We start from the raw sequence: 27,006 nt of genomic DNA, 5'->3' as shown, positions 1-27,006 counted from the left end.
AAGTGGATGGTACCTTACCCCCCCCAGGACTCCCTGGGGATCTTGTGAAAATGCAGACTCCCAGCCTGCAGGCCAAGAAAGATCCCAGGTGAAAACAGAATGGAGGTTCCTCAAAAAGTTGAAAATAGAACTATTCTATGACCCAGCAATTGCACTACTAGGTATTTATCCAAAGGATATAAACACAGTGATTCAGAGGGACACCTGCACCCCAATGTTCATAGAAGCAATGTCCACAATAGCCAAACTATGGAAAGAGCCAGATGTCCATCGACAGATGAATACATAAAGAAGATGTGGTACATATACAATGGAATACTACTCAGCCATCAAAAAGAATGACATCTTGCCATTTGCAACGACGTGGATGGAACTAGAGGGTATTATGTTAAGCAAAATAAGTCAGTCAGAGAACGACAAATACCATATGATCTCACTCACATGTGGAAGTTAAGAAACGAGACAGATGAACATGAAGGAAGGGAAGGAAAAATAAGATGAAAACAGACGGAGACAAACCATAAGGGACTCTTGACTCTAGGAAACAAACTGAGGGAGGCTGGAGGGGTGGGTGGGGGATGGGGCAGCTGGGGGATGGGCATTAAGGAGGGCACGCGATGGAATGAGCACTGGGTGTTATATGCAACTGATGAATCACTAAATTCTACCCCTGACCTGAAACTAATACTACACTCTATGTTAACTAACTTGAATTTAAATAAAATTCTGAAATTAAAAAAAAAAAGCAAGCTCCCAGATAAGGCTGACACAGCAGGCCAGGAAACCACACTTCTGAGTGGCGAGTCTGGACTACAGGCTAATAAAAAAATGCAAATCATTAAAAAGTATCACAATTCCAGGTTCATAAAAATGAATCTCCATTCTAGAAGTCACAAACTCAAATGCATACGAGGCCCAGAAGACAATATAAACGAGCAAGGCATAAGATCCAATTTTTAAAATAAAGCAACTAAAGCTAGGGCTACGTGTGTGAATGCACACTTGAGTGTGACTGTGTGTACACATGATTGTGCGAAGAAACTCGTGCAAGGGCCTTCCTACTTCATTCCTTCATTTGTGCATTCATGCACCTGCTGTGGGCCAGATCTACCGTCCAAACCTCTCTAATTTGTCAACTTAACGTTCTTCCCCCAAAAGCACACGGCTTAAGGGGTCAGACCCAAATTCAAATCCTGCTGCGGCAGCAAGATAACTGTGTGACCCTGTGCCTGTCACTTCCTCTCTCTGTGCCTTGGTTTCCACACCCACAAGATGGGGCAATATCTCATACCCGCAAGGCTGCCGTCAGCATTGCAAGAGGCAAGTACCCGCCCAGCGGTAAGGGCTCCCCACGCAGGAGCTCTTACTAGCTTTCCATTCTCCTGGGGCCCTAGCTTAAGCCGCTTAAATCCGTGAGCCCAGTCTGAATGTTCACACTTTTTTACCTCTCACTGGGAGGATTAAGAAGCTAACGATTCTGAAAGCAGCGGCCACTATTATGTTGCCTAATTGGACCCCAAGGGCCTGCTTCTAAGTGATCCCCAGAGATGAGAGAACTTCTAGCGCAAGATGTCTTGAGGCAGGTCTTTGCTAGAAAGGTACAAGTCTATTAACCGAATCAGCACATCTCTTCTGTATGGGCGGTTTAAAGTGCTCCCAGGCCAGGGACAATGACAGCAGGAGAGAGCACTGTATTAGGAGTCCAGAAGCGCTAACCCCAGTTTCGACTCTCGTTGAGTGGCTATGTGACAGTGAACAAGGCGTCTGTCCCTCATAGGGGTGTTTCTGAGGACTGGAAGGAACAAGGCCAGCGTATTCCAGAGTATGAGATTTGAGAGGGTACGTAAATACATGCCCTTCTATTTAAATCATCACTGATTTGTCTGAATGTATATTAGAACCACAGCAAGACTATCAAAGGCATAACTTTTCCTTTCTGGAACTGGTGTTAAGTCATCCTTTTAAAATGAACTTATTGAAAGAGAATTGTTTTAAAGAAAAATCAGTAAGCCAGCAACAAGAGAGGTGGTACCAACATACAGCAGAGTGGCTGGAGAAGGTGGGGAGTCCCGGAGCCACTGCCAGGGGTGAGAGCTCTTCACGCAGGGAAGGCTCGATAATTAGTAATTGTTGGTGCCCTTTCTCATTTAAAGAGGGGATTGGCAATTTCCTTCACATGACACCAATACCCCCAGAGTGGGATTTCTGTTCTGCTCAGGTAGAGGTTGTTCTGGTGCGCAGGCCCCCAGGAAGCCAGCTGGGAAAGGCTGAAGGGTGGGAGAGGTGAAGCTCAGCTGCATCTCCCCAGGTGAGGACTTGGGCAAAGGTCTGGGCGGCTCCACCTGGCGTGGACGAGACGAATGAAAATCTGCCAGCTCCAGGCTGGAACTGGTGAGACGGGAACCAAAAATCAGACCCTGTCGTGCCCAGCGCAAAGGAGGTACAGGAGGTCCGAGAGAAGACGCCCAGCTTGTCCCGTGCGCACGGGCTCACCTCTCAGAGGAAACCCTTAATGAGATGACCGCCTTGGCCTCTGCAAAATGGGTCTGCATTTTTTTGGATCTGCATTTTAAATGAAAAAGTTTTCTCTATTCAGCTTTGCTTTCTTAGTTCTGTAACATGTTTTCCTCTCCTTCCAGAAGACAGGATACAATTCAAATCCAATTCTCCCTTGAATAGTCATGAATGATAGCTAATATTTCTCAAGTGGTTTCTGTAAGACAGGCCCTGTGCTGAGGACTGCACGAGACTTAGCTCTATCACCGTCCATAACAGCCCAATGAGGAAATTATCTGTATTTTACAGATATGGAAATAAGGCAGGGGGAAATTAAGGAAACTTTACTAAGGATTCAAAGCGAATATCAGCCTAAAGTTATCTGTGATTCTTCAAGACCACCCTGTATTCATCCACCCGCCCATCTACCCGTGTACCCACTCATCTACACAGCCATCCTCCACCCATCCGTCTTCCCATCCTTGATCCATCCACCACCCACCCACCCATTCATCCGTCAACCACCCATCCTCCACCCATCCGTCTTCCCATCCTTGATCCACCCACCAGCCACCCACCCATTCATTCATCCTTCAACCACCCATCCTCCACCCATCCATATCCATTCTCTACCCATCCATCCATCCTCTACCCTTCCATCCATTAATCTAACTATCCACCCATAAATAATTTTTAAGGATCTACCAAGAGTCATAGACTGAGCTGTGTGCTAATCAGAAACAATAACTTAAATACATATATAGGAATAAAAACTGTCCCTGTCGTGGAGGAATTCACCATCTAGAACAGCTGTTCTCAATCCTGGGTACACAATAAACTCATCTGGAGAGCTTCAGAAAAATCCCATTGCTTGGGTCATACTTCTGGCCAATTAAATCAGGTTCTCTGAGGGTGGGATCTGGACATGAGCCTTAAACATTTTTTTTCAAACTTCCCACGAGATTCCGAGGTACAGCCAGGTTTAAAGGGCAGAAGCCCAGTTCTCAGAGGGTGGTCCTTGGGCCAGCAGCATCAGTATTACCTGGAACTTGTTAGAAAGGCAAATTCTTGCCATTCTAACTGGCGTAAGGTGGTATCTTAGTGTGGTTTTGATTTGAATTTCCCTGATGGCTAATGATTTTGAACATTTTTTCATGTGTCTGTTAGCCATTTGTATGTCTTCATTGGAAAAGTGTCTGTTCAATGCACCACAATGTTCATAGCAGCTCTGTCCACAACAGCTAAATCGTGGAAGGAGCCGAGATGCCCTTCAACAGATGACTGGATTAAGAAGTTGTGGTCCATATATACAATGGAATATTATTCAGCTATCAAAAAGAACGATTTCTCAACATTTGCTAAACATGGATGGGACTGGAGGAGATAATGCTAAGTGAAATAAGTCAAGCAGAGAAAGACAATTATCATATGGTTTTTCTCATCTATGGAACATAAGAACTAGGAAGATCGGTAGGAGAAGAAAGGGATAAAGAAAGGGAGGGTAACCAGAAGGGGGAATGAAGCATGAGAGACTATGACTCTGAGAAACAAACTGAGGGCTTCAGAGGGGAGGGGGGTGGGGGAATGGGATAGGCTGGTGATGGGTGGTAGGGAGGGCACGTATTGCATGGTGCACTGGGTGTTATATGCAACTAATGAATCATCGAACTTTACATCAAAAACCAGGGATGTACTGTATGGTGACTAACATAATATAATAAAAAAATATTTAAAAAAAAAGTCAAGAAAAAAAAAAAAGAAAGGCAAATTCCTGGGGCGCCTGGGTGACTCAGTCGTTAAGCGTCTGCCTTTGGCTTGGGGCGTGATCCCCGCGTTCTGGGATCGAGCCCCACATCAGGCTTCTCCGCTGGGAGCCTGCTTCTTCCTCTCCCACTCCCCCTGCTTGTGTTCCCTCTCTCGCTGGCTGTCTCTTTCTCTCTCAAATAAATAAATAAAATCTTTAAAAAAAAAAAAAAGGCAAATTCTTGGGCCCAGAGCAAACCTTCACTGAATCAGCAATGCTAGGAGCGGGGCCCTGCCATCTGGGTGCTAATGACACTTGCAAGGTGGTTCTGATGCACAAGAGAATTTGAGAAACGCCACACTAGCTCTCTGCTCCTCAGAGTGGCTGGCGAACCACAGTATCAGCATTGCCTGGGAGCTTGATAGAAATGCAGATTCTTAGGCTGAATCAGAATCTGCAATTTAACAAAGTCCCCAGCTGAGTCTATGCACTTTAAAGAGGGAGAGCTAACCGCTACTGAGTGTCTTCTAAGCGCTCTGCAAGGCTTTAGCGTAATCACGTGAAAGCCCTTCTCACCACTGGCCCGCCTGCAGGTCACTCCCTCACATTCCCGCTTTACCTCCTCAGAGAAATCACCACCATCTGAAATCCCATATCTGTTTAAAAATTCAGTACCCGTCTCTTCCACTAGAACAGAAGCTCTGGGACGGGGACTCGTCTGTCTCGTTCACCATTATATCCCCAGCACCCACACCAGGCGCTGGCTCACAGCAGGCATTCTGGAACAATCGACCGAACACACATGCAGCAACCATATCTTCATTATCCAGATGAGGACACAGGCTCACAGAGAATAGGAATTTGGTCAAGTTCACATAGGGAGCAAGTGGCAGAGCTGGGATACACACTCGGTCTGGCTGAGCCCAAACCCTGTAGGATGTGGGGTGCAGCGACCATGGGAAGATGCAAAAAGTGCCTCTGGGACTGACCTGCAAAGTCCCTGAAGGCAGGCAGGAGGGCAGCCCCAGCGACCCAGTGCACAGCAGGAGCATCCAACAACCTGTTGACCGCCTGGCTGTAGAGATGAAGGAATACACGAGAACTGCCAACTCTCTGGAGGGGCTCAGGAGGTTTTACGGTGAGGCAGAGGCAACACAGATGAGGGGGAGTTTGTAAGGCAGAAAGGACAGGGCACGGGACCCTGCAATGCTGCCCTTCCTCCTCTCAGCGTCTTCCCTAGAGAAACAGGGCACGTGTTCTAAGAGCAGCTTGCACGATGATACCCCTGGTAGCATGGTCTGTAACAGCAAAAAATTACAGATAACCTCACGTTCCTCCACAGGGGGATGGCGTCATGAACTGGGGCACCATCGCTCTTTGATGTATTATTCAGTCCAAAAAAAAAAAAAAAAAAAAGAAGTAAATCATTACTTAATGTGTCCTGAGTGAGCAGAGCAAGTTATAGCAAATACTTGTATTATGCCATAGCTTTTGAATTTCAGACTTTTTTCCAGCGATACTGTAATTTCTACAGTAAACATACATGTTTAAATACATAAAAATATACACACCTAAGTCCCATAAATACACACTGATACAAATGTGGTTCTTATAAAAAGGTCTTAAGATGCACACAAAACAGATACGGTGGTTACTTCCAGGGAAGGGAGGAGAGACTGAGCTTGGGTAGATGTGGCCCAATGTTTCGAGGCTTTGTAAGGACTGTGTGTTTATGTGTTAGCTGGTGAGCAGAAACCGATGTGTTACGGAGAAACAGAGGAAGAGGAAGGGCGCTCAGGCAGGGCGTACAGGGCGGCAGGGACTGTGAGGTGTGAAAACACGTAGGGCCGACGGGGGAGCGCTCACAGTCGCGGGGAAGACTCCGTCTCCTGTCCTCACTCATTCGGAGGATTTCTGAAGCACCTACGAGATGTCACACTCCGCTCCCAGCAGAGGGGATACACAGGTAACTGAGGTGGGCAAGGTCTGCCTTCTGAGAACTGACATTCAGGCCGGGAGCCCGATAAACAACAGGCAAACAAACGCGTACCTTCTGGTGGAGAGCAGGATGATGAAGAAAACAGGACACAGACCGGTGTGTGTGGGTGTTCTGTCAGCTCTACCCTCAAATCCGGTCCAGAATCTGCCCCTTCTCCCTGCCCCAGCCCAAGGCACCGGCACCTCTTACCTGGATTACTGTAACACCTCCCTCGCTGGTCTGTGGGCTCCCGTTAGGTCCCCACCCCCAGTCATTCTCACATATGGCCAGAGGGGTCCTGTCAATATGCAGATCAGAGGTCTCCTCCTCTGCTCCCAAACCCTCCCATAGCTCCCATCTCACTCAGGGTAGGAGCCAACGTCCTTCCCGTGGCTCTCAAGGTCTGGAAAGGTCTATGCCTGGCCACTGTTCTGACCTCCTCTCCCCCACGGCCCCTGACTCACTGGGCTCCAGGAACGCTAGCCTCCTTACTGCTCCTCGCTGCTGCCCCAGAGTCTTTGCACTTGCTGTTTCCTCTGTGTACGAGGCTCTTCTTCTGCATCACCATGAATGCCCCAACTCAAGCATTACCTTCCCAGGGACATCCCCACACCCCTGCATTCCCTATCTTCCTTCCCTGCTTTCCCCCCTGCACCCTCCCCATAGCATGTATCACGGCCTGACACGCTCTCTATTTTGTTTACTACTGTTATCGTCAGCTCCTTGCCTGCCAGTCCCCTAGCATGGCTCCAGGAAGGCAGGGCTTTCGTATGCTGACTTCCTTGTGCTTAAAACAATGCTGGGTACACAGCTGATAAACACTTGTTGCGTGAGTGAATGAACTGTTACTTCTGTTAGGAAAAGACCTCTCTGATGAGCACGGAAGGCTGAGGGATGGTCCCACAGTCAGAGGAGACTGGTCCAGGCCAAGGGAACAGCAAGGGCCAAGGCCCCAAGGCAGCATCACGTTCCTGAGTTACAGCAAAAGAAACAAGGCCAAGGCTAGGTCTACTGAGCAAAGGGGACGGGGAGGAGCTGAGTTTGAGAGGCTGGCGGGGACAGACAAGGTGAGCCTGGTGGCCAAGGGTAAGGAAATTAGATCTTATTCTATACTTTTTAAGAAACGCTTAGCCCTCTTCACGTTTTAACTATTTCATCCTCATATCAACCCAGGGAGGTCAGTGGAACAATTACTCCCCTTTAACAGATGAGGCAAATAAACCCCAAAGAGGCTGGGTGACCAGACCAGGGGCCCACGGGTGGTAAGAGGCAGCATGAATGCAGTGGGAGCCACGGGGAGGGGGATTTCTGGGTTTCACATTCCCTCCAGAACCCCCTGAAAGGAGGCCCCCTGGCACCTGCCCCCCAGGGTTCTCCCTGGATCTGGATGCCTGCAGTCAGGCAATAATGACTCTATCACAGAAGGGCCCAGGAGGCCAGGCTGTAAGGGCAGCTGATGAATCTGGTGGAATGTTCCCTGCAGAGCCCAGGAGCTCACCGCCCATCTCAAGAGAGGAAAGGGTGTGTGTGTGTGTGTGTGTGTGTGTGTGTGTGTGTAACCAGACCCTACTGGCCCTGCTCTAAACTTGGGAGCAACCACTCCAGGGCAGCGGAAAGGGTGTGGACAGGAGAGAGATGGTGTGTCTGTGGGTGCTACCTCTGTGGGGGACAAATATCTGGGGTCTAAGGACTCTTAAGGGCTTGGCAGAAAGTGAATCTAAGGTTTAGAAGTGTGGACTCTGGAGCCCAAGCACCTGGGTTTGATTCCTGGCCCTGCCAGTAGTTGTGTGTCTTTAGCCTGCTTATTTAATATTTAACCCCCCCCCGTGCCTCAACTTACACACTGTAAGATGGGCTCATAGCCTAATAGGGGTGTAATAACTGAATGAGAAACATTATGGCGTACTGATTAGGAGAACAGATTTCAGAGTTAGACTACCCAGCTTCAAATTCCGGCTGCCGCTGAACTGTGTCATCTCGACCAAGTGACCTCATGATCTCTTGACCTCTCTGTGCCTCAGTTCCCTCATTGGTAACACAAAGATTAACAACAGTCCCCACTTCTTGGGGTTGTGGGGATGCAGTGAGTTAGTACACCCATGCCTGGCACACAGGAAGCGCCGTGTGTTTGCTCTGCTGGTGACAGAGGAGGAGGGTTAATCTGCACGTACACTGCTTTCCACAGTGCCTGGCACAAAGTACGTGCTCACAAAAACCAAGGCCAAAGAAGTGGCCGGGGCTCATCTAAGGGACAGCTGCTCCTTAGCTCCCACTAGTGGCAGCCAAGTGGGAGTGTGGGCCCCGTGTCTCTGAAGCCTTCAGTGTTTTAAGAGCAACTAGAAATCCAGATTTTTATGTGAATGCCCCTGAGTTTTACAAGTTCACTTTTATTTAAAGTACACCGTAAACCAAACGAAGGCATACAGGAGGACCAGACTTGGCTGTGAGCTGCCAGTTCGCCGCCCTGGTTTTACACGCCCTGTGGTGATTCGATTCGGAGGAGAATGACCATGGAATACGACGTTTAGCTGCGGTACCACGCGCCATGGTGCACCAGGCAGCAATAAGCATCCTATGAAGCGGGTCGTGACTGTGCCCCCATTTGACAGGTGAGAAAATGGAGGCCCAGAAAGGTGAAACAATTTGCTGGAGGCCGTTTGGCTGGGAAACAGTGGTGCTGGGATTCAGACTTGGATCGTCCTCACCCAGCAGCCTCCTCCTAGCTCTCCTGGCTCTGAAATGAAGCCCTAGGTTGAAGAGTGCCTCTCTCCAAAGAGAATGACTGTTTTTGAACAGGGCTTAATAAATTGTCTCCAACACTCAAAGAGCCCAGGGTGGTTTATATGGACGCTCTAAAGTGCCAAGAAGAATGAGGGTGTGTTCTCTAGCATGTGGTTTGGTGGGGGAGCCCAGACCCTCTTGGTGGTACTTTGAGTAAGCTTGTCCCAGCTTCATTACCAGCACGCAAGGGAAATGTCGTTGTCTTGGTGACAGCAAGAATTATTCCCAGTAGCCTGGAGTTGCTTAAAAGCAAATTCCTTGCGATGCTGTGTTTGACTAGACACAAGTCTCTGGTTTTCCATGACAGTTAGGTAGCATTTGTGTCCCTTGAGCTGGCATCAAACACAGACAGTGAAGGAGAGACAGCCCAGGGTCCCAGGACACCAGCGGCAAATCCCAAAGCTGGCCACATAAAGGGTTAAGCCCAATGGTTCCACATAATAGCTTAATGCCTCTGCTAACTCCCAGCTCTCCCAGGAAGGCTGACAGATCCCAAACAGAGCAAACAATAGCTGGAATTGTTCTAGTGAAAACTAGTTCGGCGGCATCATTTGCCAATAATTTTTAAACAGCTTAACTCTCCTCTGCTTCCTTGACTCTAACCCAACCTGAAAGCAAAAGGCAGACGAGTTCTTGTCCCCGTCAAACCTTCGTCAACAAGACGCCCGCCTGGATGCCTGATGGCGGGACAGCGCTGGGGGACAGACTGGGAGCCGGAGGGGCAACCCTGCAGGACACACCCAGGGCCGGGCCCTGGAACACACCCGAAACTGCCTGTGTCCGCGGAGGTGTCAGCATTTCTCGGCACAGAAGTTCGGCGCACGAACGAGCACACTTGCACCTCCAATGACTAGACAGAACTGTTAGCACCGCACGCCAAAGTTCTGGTTCAGAGGCGACAATCCCAATGGCGAGCGGAGAAACTGTCATAATGACGGGACTTGCGAAAGGACACGTGTCGAAGGCTGTCGGTCCCTTAACTAAATTCCGCGGGGCGAGCGGGACCGCCACGGGTCCACCAAAACTCACGCCGGGAGGCCTACCTTCTATGTCACTCAGAGTCCAGACATCGGCGTCGGCACGGTTAAGCTTCGGTTTACCCGGACAGTCGCTGTTTACAGTGAGGCTGGGTGAGATCACCAGTTCTAGCATTTCCTTGTACCTGAAAGAAAACAAAGGGAAATATAATTTATTCATTAATTATGCATGCTTACTAATGATTCCTATTTCTTTCCCTAAGAGTATAAATATTAAAGCTGATTACCTAAACCCAGCCGTCTTATAAATTCTACATAATAAAAATTCACTAAACTTTTCATCAAAGGGAAATGAGGAATTAAAATGAAGTACTTGCTCCCCTCCGGAGAATACACCCACTTGATTAAAACTTTCCCCTCCTTCGTATGGTATTTTGCCATTAGAAAAATTATATTCTGGTCTCTTTTAAATGTCATCTGAATGAGCTGGAGCGAGCTACGGAGCCTTCCCAGCAGAGGAAGGGAGAGACAGGCAGAGAGGGGGAGTCTGGGTTTGGATTCTCAAAAGCAGAGGCTTAGGGAGCGGTGGGGGTTGACTGCAGTTTCGAGGGAAAAACGGACATGGTGTTAGTTGAATAGACAGACAGAGGCTCAGAAGGCATCCATAATATTTAACAAGTCCGTCTTGGCAGCCAAACTCCACAGTCCATCACTTTGGTCCCCACCAAGGAAGGAAATGTTAGCTCCCGAATTACAACTTTGATAAAAAGTTAAGGGGGGGATCAGGGAAAGCATGGGACAAGTCCCCTGGGTCTTTCTCATTTTTTACTGGAAAACTGTTCAGTCCTTGCACCATGCTGGTACAGATTCCTCCTAAATTCCTACCCACGGTGGTTAGGAAGTGAGGATTCTGGTTTGTACCTGGCGGTTTCCAAAGGGCTAAACTAGAACCAGTAATGTTTGGCACTGATTCAAGGTATCCTCAGAGAAAGGCTAATAAGCCTATCACTATTGCAAGGTCATCGTTGGGAGGATCTGTTATCATTACTTTACTAAAACACCACATACTGACCAATGGCAAAGTGTTTATAAACTCAGATTCCATCGTGAAAAGGTCATGGACTCAAATTTCAGTTTCGCTCCTCACTACGTTGAGAAAGCGACCAAACTGCTCTAAGGAAAGCTTGCTCATCTGGACAATGGGGTTATCAAAGTACCTTCCTGGAAAGTTGATGGTGAGGATGAAAACAGGTGGTACCTGTAAGGAAAGGCCTTTGTGCAGCAACCTAAATGCCCATGCATTCCAGAGAAAGACAAACTACAGGCGGGGTGCGCACATGGCGGAATATCATACGGGAGTGAAAAAGACTAAGTTGGGGCTCCACACACAGCAGGACGGACAGACTGACAGACAAAGTCCGAGCAAAGAGGCAGAAGGGTACCCAAAGTATGATATCAGTTCTATGAAGTGCAAAACATACAAATCAATACTATATACCGTTTAGGGATACGCACACATGCAATCCACAGGTAATAGTACGTATAGGATGGAAAACACCAATTTCAGAGAATGGCTGACTCTGGGGATGGTGGGGGAAGGCGCTTTGGGAAGTGGTACCCTGGGGGCTTCAACTGAGTTTGTAACGTTTTAGTTCAAGGGTTCACACCCACTGTGGCCCATCCAAATCCAGCCTATCGTTTTGTGTGACCTGTGAGCTAAGAATGGCTTTCACATTTTTATTGTTTATTATCTTTTATTTATTTTAGAGAAGGCGGTTGGCGGGCAGAGGGAGAGGGACAGAGAGCATCTCAAGGAAGCTCCACGCCCAGTGTGGAGCCCAACATGAGGCTCGATTCCACCACCCTGAGATCATGACCTGAGCTGAAACCGAGGGCTAGACGCTTCACCGACTGAGCCACCCAGGTGCCCCAGCTTTCACATTTTTTTTTTAAGATTTTATTTATTTATTCAACAGAGATAGAGACAGCCAGCGAGAGAGGGAACACAAGCAGGGGGAGTGGGAGAGGAAGAAGCAGGCTCATAGCGGAAGAGCCTGATGTGGGGCTCGATCCCATAACGCCGCATTTTTAAATGGTTGGAAACAAATCAAAAGAAGGCTAACATTTCATGACCTGTGAACACTGCAGTGTCCATAAGTAAAATTTTCTCCAAACACAGTCCTGCTCGTTGGTGGACTAGATCGTCTGGGGCTACTTTCACACTGTACTTTCTGAGTATAGTAGGTGTGACACAGACCCGCAAAGCTGAACATATTTAATAATCGGCAGAGAAAGTCTGCCAACCCCTGTTTTAGTTGGGAAGCAGGGTGGTGGGCATACCACTGTGATGTGGCCACTACACACCTTTGTGGGCCCAAAACACTTAATAATTTAAAAAAACAACAAAAACAAAGGAATCTCTTATCCCAGGACTTGCACATAGGAAGAACTTTATATACACTTTTTAATCTGAGGAGAGAATTCCACATAAGTAAGCTCCTAGTGTTTATATCTTTATGTTAGCTGGTAAACATCTGCCTGACAGGGAAAGAAGGTGCACTGTGATTTCTGGTCTCGGTCGCATTGCCTATTTATTTCACCAAGTGTTGCTGTCATTCTCAGGAGCTCAGAGCAGGAAGAGGCTTGTGAGTTCTAACTCTGGGACAGAGTATTGCTAACTAAAGCTTTTGGTGTGTTCGCCTTAGACTTTTGCCTAACATCCTTGAAGGCCAAGCCAACATGGAAATCACCTTTATTTCCCCCACAACACCTGACACAGAATCTTGTTCATGCTGTCATCCTGTTACCATCTGCAGAAGGGTGGGAGGAAAAAAAAAGATGGGAGAGAGAGAGGGAAGGAGGAAATCTGTAACTGAGTGATTAGCTTCTTCAAACAAAATTTTTAAAATTTCCCAGATATTCTCATTTTTCCACCCCATCCTAGACAATGACTCTAATGTAATAAATACATAAATATGTCCCCTTATGAAATGATGCTGAGTTGTTTAAGTGTGACTTGTGTTTTAATTTACATGAATAGTGCTGTGTATGAGATCTTGTCCTGTTTATTAGGTTTTTTCTTTTCAGTCTCCACTATGATCTTAAAATGTGTACATATTGCTGAATAGTCATCTAGCTTATAGTTAGAATTCCATATTGTGTATTCACTCTATTGTATTTATGTATTGCCCTAGTGATAAACATCCAGGAAGCCTTCATCTCTCAGCTACTATCAACAATGCTGCAATGAACATCTTCATTAAAAATATATATATATATATATATATATGTATGTATATAATGTGTATCTATATATGTGTGTTTGCATGCACACACATATTCTTAAAATGTATATATATGCAAGGATGATTTCTGTCATTGGGTGTATGTGAACTGAACTTGACCAAGTACTAGCAGACTGTTCCTCATTAATTCCTATGCTAATCTAGATTCCCATGATAAGTGCATGAATCAGGAACACCTGAGTGGCTCAGTCAGTTAAGTGTCCAACTCTTGGTCTTGGCTCAAGTCTTGATCTCAGGGTCGTGAGTTCAAGCCCTGCATAGGCTCCACACTGGGCGTGGAGCCTACTTTTAAAAAAAAGTGTGTAAGTGTTATAGTTTCATAAATTCTTGCTAACATTTGGCATTGTCCAGCTTCCTAATTTTTGTCAAACTGATGGGTTGAAAGTGATATCATAGTTGCTTTACTTTGTATTTCTATGATTACTAGTGAGTTTGAGCACATAGTCACGTAATTATGGGACATGTGAGTTTCTGGGAACTGTCTATATCTTTTTTCTTTGCCCATTTTTCTATTGGGTTTTCTTTTTGTCTTTTCTTGCTGATTTGCTGGAGTGCCTTGTAGAGTATAGATACCAGTCCATTGCTGGTTTTAGATGCTGTAAATTTCTTTCCTTGAGTATTCATTTGTTTTCTTTATGGGGTCTTGGAGATCAAAAAAATTCTTATATATCTGCTCAGTATTTTTTCTAGGTGTAAAATTATTTCCCTAGCCCTAGGATATTAAAATGTGTCTCTATTTTATAACTTGTTTATATTTCCATATTCACTTAGAATTTTAACTTTCATGCTTAAGTCTTTAATTCATCTGGAATCTTCCTTTTAATATAGTTTAGAGTTGCATTTTTCTCCAATATTGGAGAGAATAAAAATAAGCCATTTTTCCTAGTATGTAGTAAACTCTTCAACTGAGTTCACCTTCCAGCTATGATGGGATAGTTTTTATTTTCATTCAATTTCACTATCACAATACAAAATAAAAGCTATAAAACATTGTTTTAAGGTATCCGACAGCAACCAAGGGAGGGTTTGAGGGCCCGAGATCCCAGAGAGATCAGACATGGACTGAGTTAAGTCTGACTTTTGCCACCCTTCCCCTCAAAACATCTGCCAGTTTTTAAGCACAAAGAAAAAAGAACAGCTTAGGGTTTTCCAATCTCATTGGGCTGGGGAAACAAAAACTGGAGTTCAGGGCTACTAAGGCAGCTGAACCCAAGGAGCAAAGATCCTAGAGCTACGAGAACCACAGAGGAGTGAATCTGACACTGCTGACAATTTTAACCTTTGAGGAGTTTGGTGATACCTAAGCTGGGTGGGGTGAAAGTAAGAGAAGCCAAGCACAGGAAGGTAGCTAAGAGGACAAGAAATGAAGCAGAGCTTTTGGCAATCTCCTAATACTAGGGAGGTGAAAATTGGAGTTCATGGTCCATCAAGGATGAGAATCCTTGGTAAACACACCAGGCTTTTAAATGAGACCTCTGAAAGGTTACTCCCTTAGAGTACAGGCAAACCAAACAGATCCTGATTTGTCATCCAATAATCCCATATCAATTCAAAGTGATTTACCTCTAGTATCACCACCTGGCAGAAGAAAAGTAACTTTTCTTTGGGGGAAGGTATTACCTTCCAGAGCTTCCACAATTTTTCATATACAATGTTGAGCACTTAATAAAAATGATCAGGCATGCAAGGAGACAAGACCAAATGATCAAAACCCAAGACAAAAACCAAACCCACAGTAAGATTCAGATATTAGAGTTATCAAACATTGATTCCCCAACTACCTTGATCATATGATCAAGAAAATAGATTTAAATGGAGAATACTACTAGAGAACTAGAATATTTTTAAAAAATCAAATGAAAATTCTAAAACTGAAAAATATAAGAACTGAAATGCAGAGCTCAACAGAGCAGTGAACTACAGATTTGATGTAGCAAAAGAAAAGCATAATGAGCTGGAAGATAAGTCAGCAGCCACATCTCAAAAAGAAGGTTGGAAAGGAAAATAGGTTCAAAAAAAGCACAAAAGCACTATGGGACATGGAGAAAAGGTCTAGCATACATGTAACAGGGGCCACAGAAGGAAAGAAAAAACAAATCAGAAACAATATTTAACAAGAAAATGACAGAAAATCTTCCAAGACCGATAAAGACATCAAGCCAATGCAATCAATAAGTTCTGCAAATCAGAAGAAAAATAAATACAGAGAAAAACACTGCTGGGCATATCAGAGTCACACTGTACACAAGTGAGAATATATTATCTTAAAAGCAGCCAGAGGGTGAATAAAAGACAAATTATCTTTAAAGAAGGAATAATAAGACTTCTCTGCAAGTATGATGGAAACCAAAAAAACAATAGAATTTCATCTGCTAACATAGAATTCTATGACAGCAAAGAAACCTTCAAAAATGAAGACAAAAATGAAACAAACCAAAATTAAGATTATTTGTCACCAGTAGATTTTCACTACAAAAGAAGCATGAAAGCATGAAGCACTTCTGGAAGCAAGAAAATCTGGCAAAGGATAGAGAACAACATAAAAGTATAAGTAGGTAAATAAGAGGAATAAATGAAGTTTACACATTCTAAGGACATTGCATTTTCCTGGAAGTGGTACAAGTACTAATTTATAGCAAACTTTAAACTTTATAAAGGATGAATGCTATAATCTTCAGAGTAACTACTTAGAGGATAATAATAAAAAATGTATACCAACAAGTTAATAGAGGAGAAAATGGAACAATGAAAATACTTGATTTTATTTCAAAAAAGAAAGTAAGAAAGAGAAAAAGAAAGAAGAGATGGAATAGAAAAAATGATAGATTTAAATTCAAATTGATCAATAATTATCCATTTACCTTACAGAATAAATATTCCCACTAAAAGACAAATATTACAAGCTGGATTAAGAAACTAACTGCAAGCTTATTACAAGATACCCCTTTTAAATATAAAGACACACAAAGACTCAGAGCAAAAAATTGTAAAAATCCACATGATGCAAACAGCAAATAAAAGCTGACCTAATTTCAAATAGACACGAAAATAAAAACCACTACTACAGATTTAGAGGAACATACTGTAATAATAAAAGAATGAAGATAAAACAATTAGGAAGTTTGCCCTTCCCAAAACTAATTTGTATGGTATTGACTCTAAAAAGGAATAAAAAGTCTAGATCTTTGTTAGGTAATTCAAGATCTCAACTTCAAACATACCAACAATTTAAACACGTCCTCCTTTGGAGGAAAATAAATAAGTATCACTAACAAAGCCAGAGCAATAGAAATGTTAGTTCTCACAAAGTAAACAGGACCCTGACAATCGTTCTTGCCTGTTGCCAGCTAGAGCTTATGGGTACTGCTATCCTGCAGAAGCAAACTATTAACCACAAAGTATAGCAGTAGGAGCAGTTCAGTGAGAAAAACCCTTCCAAAAGTTCTAATCATAGCTCCCATTTCCCAAGCACCTATTCCACGCCAGGCAATTTGTCCCATCACTTTTACATCACCTCCTTCAATTCTCTCAACCACCCTGGGAGATATAATGGTCCACCCTCTATTTCCCAACAGGTCGACTAAACACAGGTTTAGGTCTGGGCACAGCATAAGCACCAAGGACACATGACTCATTCCTGTTTGGTGAACTCATCCTGTTCTGCCATGAGGATCTGAAAAGAAGTAAAATTTCAGCACACAGTGAGTTTCGGATTTGGGTTTTATGGGTCATATTGTTTTATTATTGAATTACATGGGGCAGCAGAGGAGGGAGGCTGATCTCTTTGGTGTTTTGAGGCCTCTGAAGGTCTTAACCTGGCCCTGATTATAGTGCTCGTTTTACAGATAATAGAAATAAAAATAATTAACACTTGAAGAGCATTTAGTCTGGGGCCAAGAGCTCTTTGCACATATTGGCTTGTTTAATCCAATGAGGTGGGTACAGATGAAGAGACCGAGGTTCAGAAAGTGACCTGCTATTTCGTGGTAGAACCAGGATTTATAACCAGGTGGTCTGACTCTAAGGTCTGTGCTATGTTTTTAAAAATTAATTAATTAATTTATTATTATTGAAGTAGAGTTGACATACAATGTCATATTAGTTTCAGGTATACAACATAGTGATTCGACAATTCTTTACATTATTCAGTGCTCACTAGGATAAGTGTAGTCACCATCTGTCACCATACAATGTTACTACAATACTATTGGCCATATTCCCTATGCTATACTTTCCATCTCTGTGACTTTATTTTATAATTGCAAGTTTGTACCTCTTAATCTCCTTTACCTAATTCATCCATCCCCCACCCACCTTCCCTTTGGCAACCACATTTGTTCTCTGTGTTTAAGAGTCTGTTTGTTTTGGTTTTGTTTTGCCTTTAAGATTTTACATATAAATGAAATCACATGTTATTTGTCTTTCTGTGTCCGATTTATTTCATTCAGCATAATATCATCTAGGTCCACCCATGGCAAGAATGGCAAGATTTCATTCCTTTTTATGGCCGATTACAAAGATAATATTCCTCTGTGTGTGTGTGTGTGTGTGTGTGTGTGTGTGTGTATCACATCTTTATACATTCATCTATTGATGGGCACTTGGATTGCTTCCATATATTGGCTATTGTTAATAATGCTGTAATAAACATAGCAGCACATATATCTTTTTCAAATTAGTGTTTTCATTTTCTTTGGGTAAATATCTACAAGTGAAATTTCTAGATTACATGGTATTACTATTTCATTTTTTGAGGAACCTCCATACTGTTTTCCACAGTGGTTGCACCAATTTACATTCCCACCAACAGTGCATGGGGGTTCCCTTTTCTCCATGTTCTTGCCAACACTTGTTATTTCTTGTCTTTTTGATACTAGTTATTCTGACTGGTGTGAAGTGATATCTCATTGGAATCTGTAGATTGCTTTGGGTGGTATGAACATTTTAACAATATTAATTCTTCCAGTCCATGAGTATGGTATATCTTTCCACTTGTATTATCTTCAATTTCTTTCACCAATGTCTTCCAGTTTTTAGAGTATAGGTCTTTTATCTCCTCGGTTAAATTTATTCCTATATATTTTAATCCTTTTGGTGCAACTGTAAATGGGACCATTTTTAAAATTTTTCTTTCTACTACTCTGTTATTAGTGTATAGAAACACAGCAGATTTCTGCATATTAGTTTCATATACTGCAACTTTATTGAATTCATTTATGAGTTCCAAGTGTGTGTGTGTGTGTGTGTGTGTGTGTGTGTGTGTGTGTGTGTATGGACTCTTCAGGGTTTTCTATGTACAGTATCACGTCATCTGCAAAAGTGACAGTTTTACTTCTTCCTTATCTTCATTTCTTTTTCTTGTCTGATTGCTATGGTTAGGACTTCCAGTACAATGTTGAATAAAAGTAGTGATAGTTGGATATCCTTGTCTTGTTCCTGATCTTGGAGGAAAAGCTTTCAGTTTTTCACCACTGCATACGATGTTAGCTGTGGGTTTTTCAAATACAGCTTTTATTATTTTGAGGTATGTTCCCTCTAAACCTATTTGGAGTTTTTATCATGAGTGAATGTTAGATTTTGCCAAATGCTTTTTCTGCATCTATCGAGATGATTATATGGTTTTTATCCTTCCTCAATATATCACATTGATTGATTAGTGAAAACTGAATCACCCCTGCATTCCTAGATTAAATCCTACTTGATCATGATGAAGATATTTTTAATGTATTCCTGAATTCAATTTGCTAATATTTTGCTGAGGATTTCTGCATCCATGTTCATCAGGGACAGGTCTGTGCTCTTAACCACAAGTTGTAAGTAAAACTGGATCAAAATGTGAACCCAGAGCCCATCCAGCTCCAATAACCACTAAGCCATCTGGTCAGAGCTCTGGCTCTCTGTCCTCTCCTAAATGGGTTCATATTCCAGCTATGTGTCTTATCAGTTGTATGACCTTGGGTGAGTTATATAACTTCTCTGAGCCTTATCCATAAGGATGGAGAAAATAAGAGTTGTTCCCCAGCAGGTTATGTGCAGATTAAGTTAGAGAAGGCATTCACACAGACAAAAGACACAATTAGTTTCATTCCAGGGAGATACTAGGACCTGTCATGAGGATCATCTAGAAACCACTGGTTCCTATTGTAGTTTGATGGGCAGAGTTGAATTCTCCTGCAGTTTGTGGGGAGGCTCCCCTCACTCACATTCTCCCCCTTCCCCCCTGCTCACAATTACCTGAAATAGGAGAACAGCTTATTCTCCTTGCAGGGGAGGGAAGAGAGAAATCAGACAGTCTTAACAGAGTCGGGGAGGGGGAGGAGAAAGACTTAGCTTCTCTTTCATGAAAGCAGGGAAAGGAGGCAAAGGCATGGGATTCATTTACAAAAAAATTTTTTCCCCTGTTGCATCGTTGCAAAACCCCGATACCCCTGCTGCTTCAAAACCAGACCAAGAGGAGTGGGAAGAAAGAAGCATTCAAAAGCCCCCGCCCTCTGGCCTTCTCTTTGGCCTGCTGCTGCCAGCGGCTTGCACCATTTGTTACCCTTGTCACCACCCCTGTCCCCAGGGACTGAGAAGCACTGGGGGAGCATGGGGCTGCTGGAGAAGCCCAAGAGATGACAGCTGGAGGGTAGGGGGTAGGGGAGACTTCAAAGGCTGTGAAGGATCAAAAGCAGATGGAGGGTCCCAGGCGGGTGGGTGGCTCACCTTTCCACACCCCCTGAGTGCCCTGGCTACCTTGGCTGAGAACAGTGGACCTGCCTGCTGGATAGAGAGGACAGATGGCCAGTCGGCGAAGGAGACTTCAGAGAGGGCCAATTCCCAGCATCTTTCAAGGGCTCAAAAATCCAAACCTGCCAACAGCAATCACAGACTTCTGGATAGACAACAGCTGTGGCCCAAACCTGGACGTTTCTGGCTGCCTCCACCAACCCCATTTCACTTCATTCAAAATACATCTGCTAATCACAAACTCGGCTCTGCCCCAGTCTCCCCCATCTGGTGGGGGGCAGTTGCTCACACCAGAAACCCAGGACTGGTCCCCCCTCCTCCCTCCCCTTCAGCTCTCACATCCGATCCATCACCAGGTGTTGTTAAGTCCACCTTGGAAACATCCATGGAACGCACTGACTGCTCTCCACCTGCATGGACATGACCTGCCTAAGCCACTCTGCCCTGGACAGCCACTACAGCCTCTGTGCCCATCTCCCTGGGGCCACTCTAGCGTCCCTCCAGTTTGTTCCCTGGGCAGTGGCCTCAGGAGCTCCTGACAACATAAATCTGAACCTGCCTTCCTCATCGCATCCTTGCTTATAACCTTTGATTGTTCTCAGAATGTGACAGGCTTTAGAACACAGCCTTGATCTGGCTTCCCTGCAAGGGAGGCCTCATTCCGGCACACTGGCCTTTCTCTCACTCCACGCTCCCTCCTGTCATGAGGTCTTTGGACATGCTGTTCTCTCTGCCTGGAACACCATTCCCTCCTGCTCACCCATCAGAGATCTCAGCTACCGTGATCTCCCCAGGCCCTCCCCGAGTAGGGCCCGGCCCCCTGCACCAGCCTCCACAGGGCCATGTCCCTCTCTACACACCAGTCACCCAATTTTTGGGTGGGTGTTTGGATGTTATTTAATTTCCATCTGTCTTCCTTACCAGACTATATACTCCCTGATGGCAAGGATTTATCTATTTTGTCCACCATTACATTCCCCAAATCTGCAGGGCCTGACCTTTGATAGCTGTTTAATAAATATTTCTTGGAGGGGCGCCTGGGTGGCTCAGTTGGTTGAGCATATGACTTCAGCTCAGGTCATGATCTCGGGGTCCTGGGACGGTGCCCCATGCGGGGCTGTGCCACTCAGGAGGGAGTCTGCTTGTCCCTCTGCCCCTTCCCCTGCTCCTGCTCTCTCTGTCTCTCAAATAAATAAAACCTTAAAAAAAATAAATATTTCTTGAATAATGAATGAACTGCTATATGAATAAGTGTATTCACTCAACCAATACTAATTGAGTGTCTGCTATTTGTGCCAGACACTGCCAGTCACGGCCGCTGTCACTACCCCGGACGTTGTACACATTTACACTACCTGCTGGGTCCCTCTAGGCATGAGTTTGAGACCCCGGGTTTACTCTTCTGTCCAGCATTAGGCCTCTGTACAGTAGGACATAGTCAGCAGTGTGTGGATACTGGATGTTACTGCACCCTGGTCCATCCCAGAAGGGAGGAGTGGCCCAAAAGCTCCTGCCCCAATAACACACGGTGAATGTGAACTACGGTTATTACATTATGAAGATCTGCATGGCTGTCCGGTCCTTGGCAGTCCTGCTTACCCTCCTCACAGGCTTTTTCCCCAGCTATACTGAGACACAACTGACACGTTGTGTAAGTTTAAGGTGTACAATGAGATGATCTGATACATGTGTATATTGCAAAATGATTCTGGTGGTCCTGCTTTGAGATTCGAAAGCAGGAGGAGAAAGTGAGAATGTCCAGAGCTGCAACACGGAGGAGGAGCGGGGGAAGGGTGGGAGCTGTGGGGATCCTGGCATTTTGACCCGGTCTTGTGGCAAGAGCATGTTTTCCTTCTTGGGGGAACTGCGTCTCTCCAACTCTGTGGCTTGGGTGGGGCTGACTCTACTAATAGGCCTTGAGCCTGGCAATTAGCATCTCCTACCCCTCAGTGTACAGGGATTGGCTCAGGGGTGGTAGTCACATGAGCCAATGGCGCCAAGGAGAGGCCCAGGGTGGACTGTTAGGGAAGAGATGCTCTTTCCCACAGCACATGAACCTTGGGAGGTGTCTACCTGGAGCTCGTGGCAGTGAGGGACCCCAGACTCCCTTTGAGTAGCAGTCTTGGAAGACTGTGACCCCCATTCTGGTACATGTGCACCAAATCCTCAGTGTTCAGTGTGAAAGGTAGAATAGGAACAGACTGTAAGTATAGTCAGTGAAATCTGGGGGCTGCTGTCACTGTGGCCAACTTCAGCATCCATGGAGAAAGACCCCATGTGCTGCCCTGGAGAGGTGACAAGCCCCTCCTCATGTCCACATCTCCCTCCGCCACCCTGTCTCCCTTACAGTGGGGAAGGTGTCACTTAATAGAAGTTGTAGGGGCAGGCGTAAGACTACCTAGAGAACCCTCTCCCCAGACGAACAAGGGGCTGTCAGTCTCCTTTGCAAAGGCTAGAGAGAAGGCCGATGAAGCAGGGCACAGCGGATGCTAAATCCATCCACTGGTTCATTCACTGAGTCAGGCTGCTGATGGCTTAGACCCACTGACTATCTACACTGCATACCAGAAAAGAAAGGTGGCTATTCATTAATTTTTTTCACCTTATTTTTTTTGGAAGGCCAGGAACTGTTCTAGGGACACAGTGTTGAATCAGACAAGTTCCCTGCTCTCATGAAGTCCACATTCTAGGGTGGGATTTTGTATCTGTCTCAGGTGGAATTCACGAATGGGTGACCCAGATAGCTGGGATGCCGATCACACGGTTGCAGAGATGTGTCTCCTCCTGCTGAGAGGATAACTGTATGACCTTCTCTTAAGAGAAGATTTTAATGACCAGGCAATATCTCAAAACATTTATAAATACATCTTAAAATTTCAGACAAAATTCACATTGCCTTTGGCCAGGATCTCCTACCAGCCGTAGCCCTAGTTAGTAACAGGATGAATGGCTCTGCAGGCCTTTTCCTAGTCATAAACGCAAACACCCACGTGTTTCCTTAAAAACACATAGTACTGCTTTGTCAATGTCACTGATTGGGGCATCCTGCTCCAGGACTGTTTTTACTCTAATAATAAAATAGCTCGATGCTCATTCGACGCCCCAATACAGACATCTAGTCTGTTCTTTCTAACTGCTGCACAGGACTCCCTGGTGTGTCTACACTGCAGTTCTTTTGGCCACTCCTCAGGTTTCTTAAATTTTGTTATTATAACTAAATGCCACACCGCCTGGGACAGGTCCTCCTGGGGGCACATGCAAGCAGTTCTCTGGGAGAGGGACCCCAAAGTAAACTTGCTGGCTCTAACTTTAAAATCGGAAAGGACGTTTGCAAATTGCCCCTTGGAGTGGCTGATCCAATTTATATTCCCAATGGCCATACCTCGTTTATACACTTTGCATGGTTTCTACTCTCTGATCTAAAAGCTTTTGATCCAAAACTCTCTTAGGAAGACATAAGCAATTTCAGAAACCTGCCACCATAGCACCACTGTTCGGCTACGCAGACGACTTCTAGGCAGTCGTGTGTCAGAAAGGAAACCCAGGGGCGCCTGGGTGGCTCAGTCGGTTAAGCGTCTGCCTTCGGCTCGGGTCATGATCTCAGGGTCCTGGGACTGAGCCTCGCTTTGGACTCCCTGTTCAGTGGGGAGCCTGCTTCTCCCTCTCCTTCAGCCCTCCCCCTCCCCTGCTTGTACTCTCTGGCTCTCTCTCTCAAATAAATAAAATCTTTAAAAAAAGAAGAAAGGAAAACCAACCTGGGTCTGGCACCTTAGTCCCAGAACAAGCTCTCTCACTCATGCTCGATAAATTCTCAATCATAGGAACTTGGTGCAGAATAAAAACGGTTGACGGGATAGTTTTACGACGCTTCCCTCATTCCTGATAGCATTTGAAAACAAGGGCCCATTGTTTTCGTAATCCAGTTTTGCTATCCGTGGGATCTTTTTAAAAAACTTTTTATTTTGAGATCATTATCGATTTACAAGAAATTGCAAAACATAGTACAGAGAGGTCCTGGGTACCCTTCACTCCACTTTCCCCAAGGGATTCCATCTTACATAACCCCTGCACCATATCAAACCCAGGACATGGGCCCTGGGGCTGCGTGAGTGTACGCACAGCTCAGCGTCATTTTATTACACACGTGGGTGCACATAACCACCACTGCAATCAAGACAGTGCACTATTCCGGTCACCAAAAAGATCTCAGCCTGTGCTCTCCCTTCACAGGCGTACCGGCCCTCATCCCCCGGACCCCCAAACACCCTTAACCCCTGGCAATCACGAATCCATAGCCCATCTCTGAAATGTCATTTTGAGAAGGTATTAAATGGAATCGTACAGTATATGACCTCTTGAGATTGGCTTTTTGTTATTGTTGTTAACACGACTCAAGTTCAGATGCCTGCATTTTTTTTTTAAGATTTTATTTATTTATTCGACAGAGATAGAGACAGCCAGCGAGAGAGGGAACACAAGCAGGGGGAGTGGGAGAGGAAGAAGCAGGCTCATAGCAGAGGAGCCTGATGTGGGGCTCGATCCCACAACGCCGGGATCACGCCCTGAGCCGAAGGCAGACGCTCAATGACTGTGCCACCCAGGCGCCCCAGATGACTGCATTTTATAGTGTGTTTTCCAATATTTACTAGGCCCACAAGGGACAGCCTTCAAAAAAGCACCTAATGTGCGGTGACAGACTGAGACAGGACCACACACGTTCTGCTGATTTCGGGTTGGGTTCAGCAAAGCCCTGGAGCAAAATGCAAAACTTTATAGAATATTTCTCATGCAGAGCCATAAAAAAAAAAAAAAAAGCCCCAACCCACAACCGACAAAACAAGGCGCAAAGTAAAATACCAAAGGTCTCACTGTAAGGGAAGGCCCGCCCTTGCCAGTGATGGCTGGAGAACGTCAAGGGCTGGAGGCCACGGGGAGCCCCAGCACCCCCCGCCCCCCCCCCCGCCACCGCCCCCGAGGCAGGCGAGCAAGCAGCAGGTGAGAGGCAGCATTCTCTCAGCTGCAAAGACATTTTGTTTTGAGTGTGCAGTCCTTACATACGAGCAGTGCTGTTCCTCTCTCTTGTTCATGCAACCACAGCACGCCGCAATGACCCGGACCCACTTCGGACCACGGAGAGGTGCGTTTTGATGCCACATAGTTGGGCATTTTAATTTGAGTGAGGGAGAACGCATGGGAGAGAAACACTGGAGAAACTGAATACTAAAAACTGAATTTTAGAATATCTTCATTTTACCCAAATCCTTATTTGTGCCCCCAGGAAACTGAAAAAATAGTAATAGTTCACATGCTATCTAGAAGCCAGGCACTGCTGTGAGTGCTTGCCGTGTCTGAGCTCACTTAATTTCCCCCAACAGTCCCTATGAGATCCTCAGGATGAAGATCCCAGTTCGTAGGTAAGAAAAGCGAGGACAGGAAGTTTAAGTCACTTGCCCAAAATCAGCTGTAAGTGGGAGTGATGGACTTAAAGCCAGGAAGTCTGACTCCAAATGTTCTCTTCTCCTGCCATCTGCCACGGACTGTAGCAGATGTCTTCACATTAATCTTTCCTAATGACTGATCTCTAATTACATCGTTACCCTGAAACTGAAGGGGCCATGCACTGATTCGTACATTTTTCAAATGTTTTTCTTCTTGTTTTGAGGTTGGCTCAATTTTATGCCATTTCATACAGTGAGGTTTCTTTTTCCCTTTTTTTTCGTAAGATGGTTTCATGGTAAGGGCTAGAAGATTTTTTAAGGAAAAATCCCAAATATAACGCAAAAACAGATAGAATAGTAAAATAAATCACCGAGCACCTATCAGATTCAACATTTTTCAAGATATGATCACATGTGTCTCTTGTAAGCTTTCTGATTTATTTTCCTCTTCTGTGACGTTGTTAAAGCAAATTCAAACTTGAAGTCTCTACTCTCTGCTATACTGCATTAAAAATTTTGGACACTTTCTTTTATTACGTCTAACAAAATTCACAGTAACTCCTCGTGCCTTCTTGCACACAGTCCATGCCCAATCTTCCCGACTGTCTCCATGTGCCCTTTTAAGGTTGGTTTATAAGATTCAGGATCTATGGGTCCCTGCTCTGCGGGGAGTCTGCATCTTCCTCTGCCCCTCCCCCTGCTCCTGCTCTCTCTCACTCTCACTCTCTCTCTCAAATAAATAAATAAAATCTTAAAAAAAAAAAAGATTCAGGATCTAGGGTGGCGGGACAGGTGAAATAGGTAAAGGGGATTCCAAAATATAAACTTCAGTCATAAAATAAATAAGTCATGGGGATGAAAAGTACAGCATAGAGAATAAGTCAATCCTAACTGTAATAAGGTTGTATGGTGACAGATGGGGACTACACTTAAGACCGTGGTGAACATTCCGTGAACTACTAATTGTTGAATCACTATGTTACACACCTGAGAACCAATACACTATTCTTTCAACTATACTTCAGTTATAAAAAACCCCAAGATTCAAGATCTAAACAAAGTTCACACATTACGTTTGCTTATTTTGTCTCTTATATTTAGTTTAGAATAGCCTCCCCCCCTTTTAAAAGAAATTTTATTTATTTGAGAGAGAGAGAGAGAGAGAAAGCATGTGAGCGTGAGTGGGGTGAGGGGCAAGCAGAGGGAGAAACAGCAGACTCATTGCTGAGCAGGGAGCCTGATGTGGGGCTCGATCCCAGGACCCTGAGACCATGACCTGAACTGAGGGCAGACACTTAACCCACTGAGCCACCTGGGTGCCCCCCCCCCTTTTATACAGACTACTGACAGAGTTGAAGAAACGAGGTTAGTTATCTCGTAGACATCTCATGTACTGGATTTTTCTGTTTGCTTCCTCATGGTGTTAACTTATGTCTCTTTCTACCGTATTTCCCACAGATTCTCTTTAACGTCTGAGGAGGTTCAGATAAATGGGGAGCAGTAAGGCTTCAGAGTGGTGCTGAGTTCTTTCTGCGACATCACATCAGAGGGGCATGAT

The 27,006-nt window shown here is 45.0% G+C and overlaps 1 protein-coding gene across 2 annotated transcripts in view; it reads right to left on the bottom strand.

The window, feature by feature from the left end:
* EYA2 (EYA transcriptional coactivator and phosphatase 2) overlaps positions 1 to 27,006 on the bottom strand; it is a 282,437-nt gene that overhangs the window by 190,936 nt on the left and 64,495 nt on the right. For both annotated transcript variants that reach the window (XM_040638425.1, XM_040638424.1), the window contains exon 2: positions 10,043 to 10,161. In XM_040638425.1, the coding sequence (XP_040494359.1) occupies positions 10,043 to 10,151 (109 nt within the window). In that variant the 5' untranslated portion in view covers positions 10,152 to 10,161. The remainder of the gene's footprint in view (positions 1 to 10,042; positions 10,162 to 27,006) is intronic.

This window comes from Ursus maritimus, unplaced genomic scaffold (assembly GCF_017311325.1).
Source record: "Ursus maritimus isolate PB19 unplaced genomic scaffold, ASM1731132v1 scaffold_22, whole genome shotgun sequence".
NCBI classification, from domain to species: Eukaryota; Metazoa; Chordata; class Mammalia; order Carnivora; family Ursidae; genus Ursus; species Ursus maritimus.
This window is presented reverse-complemented; position numbering and strand designations above follow the sequence as displayed.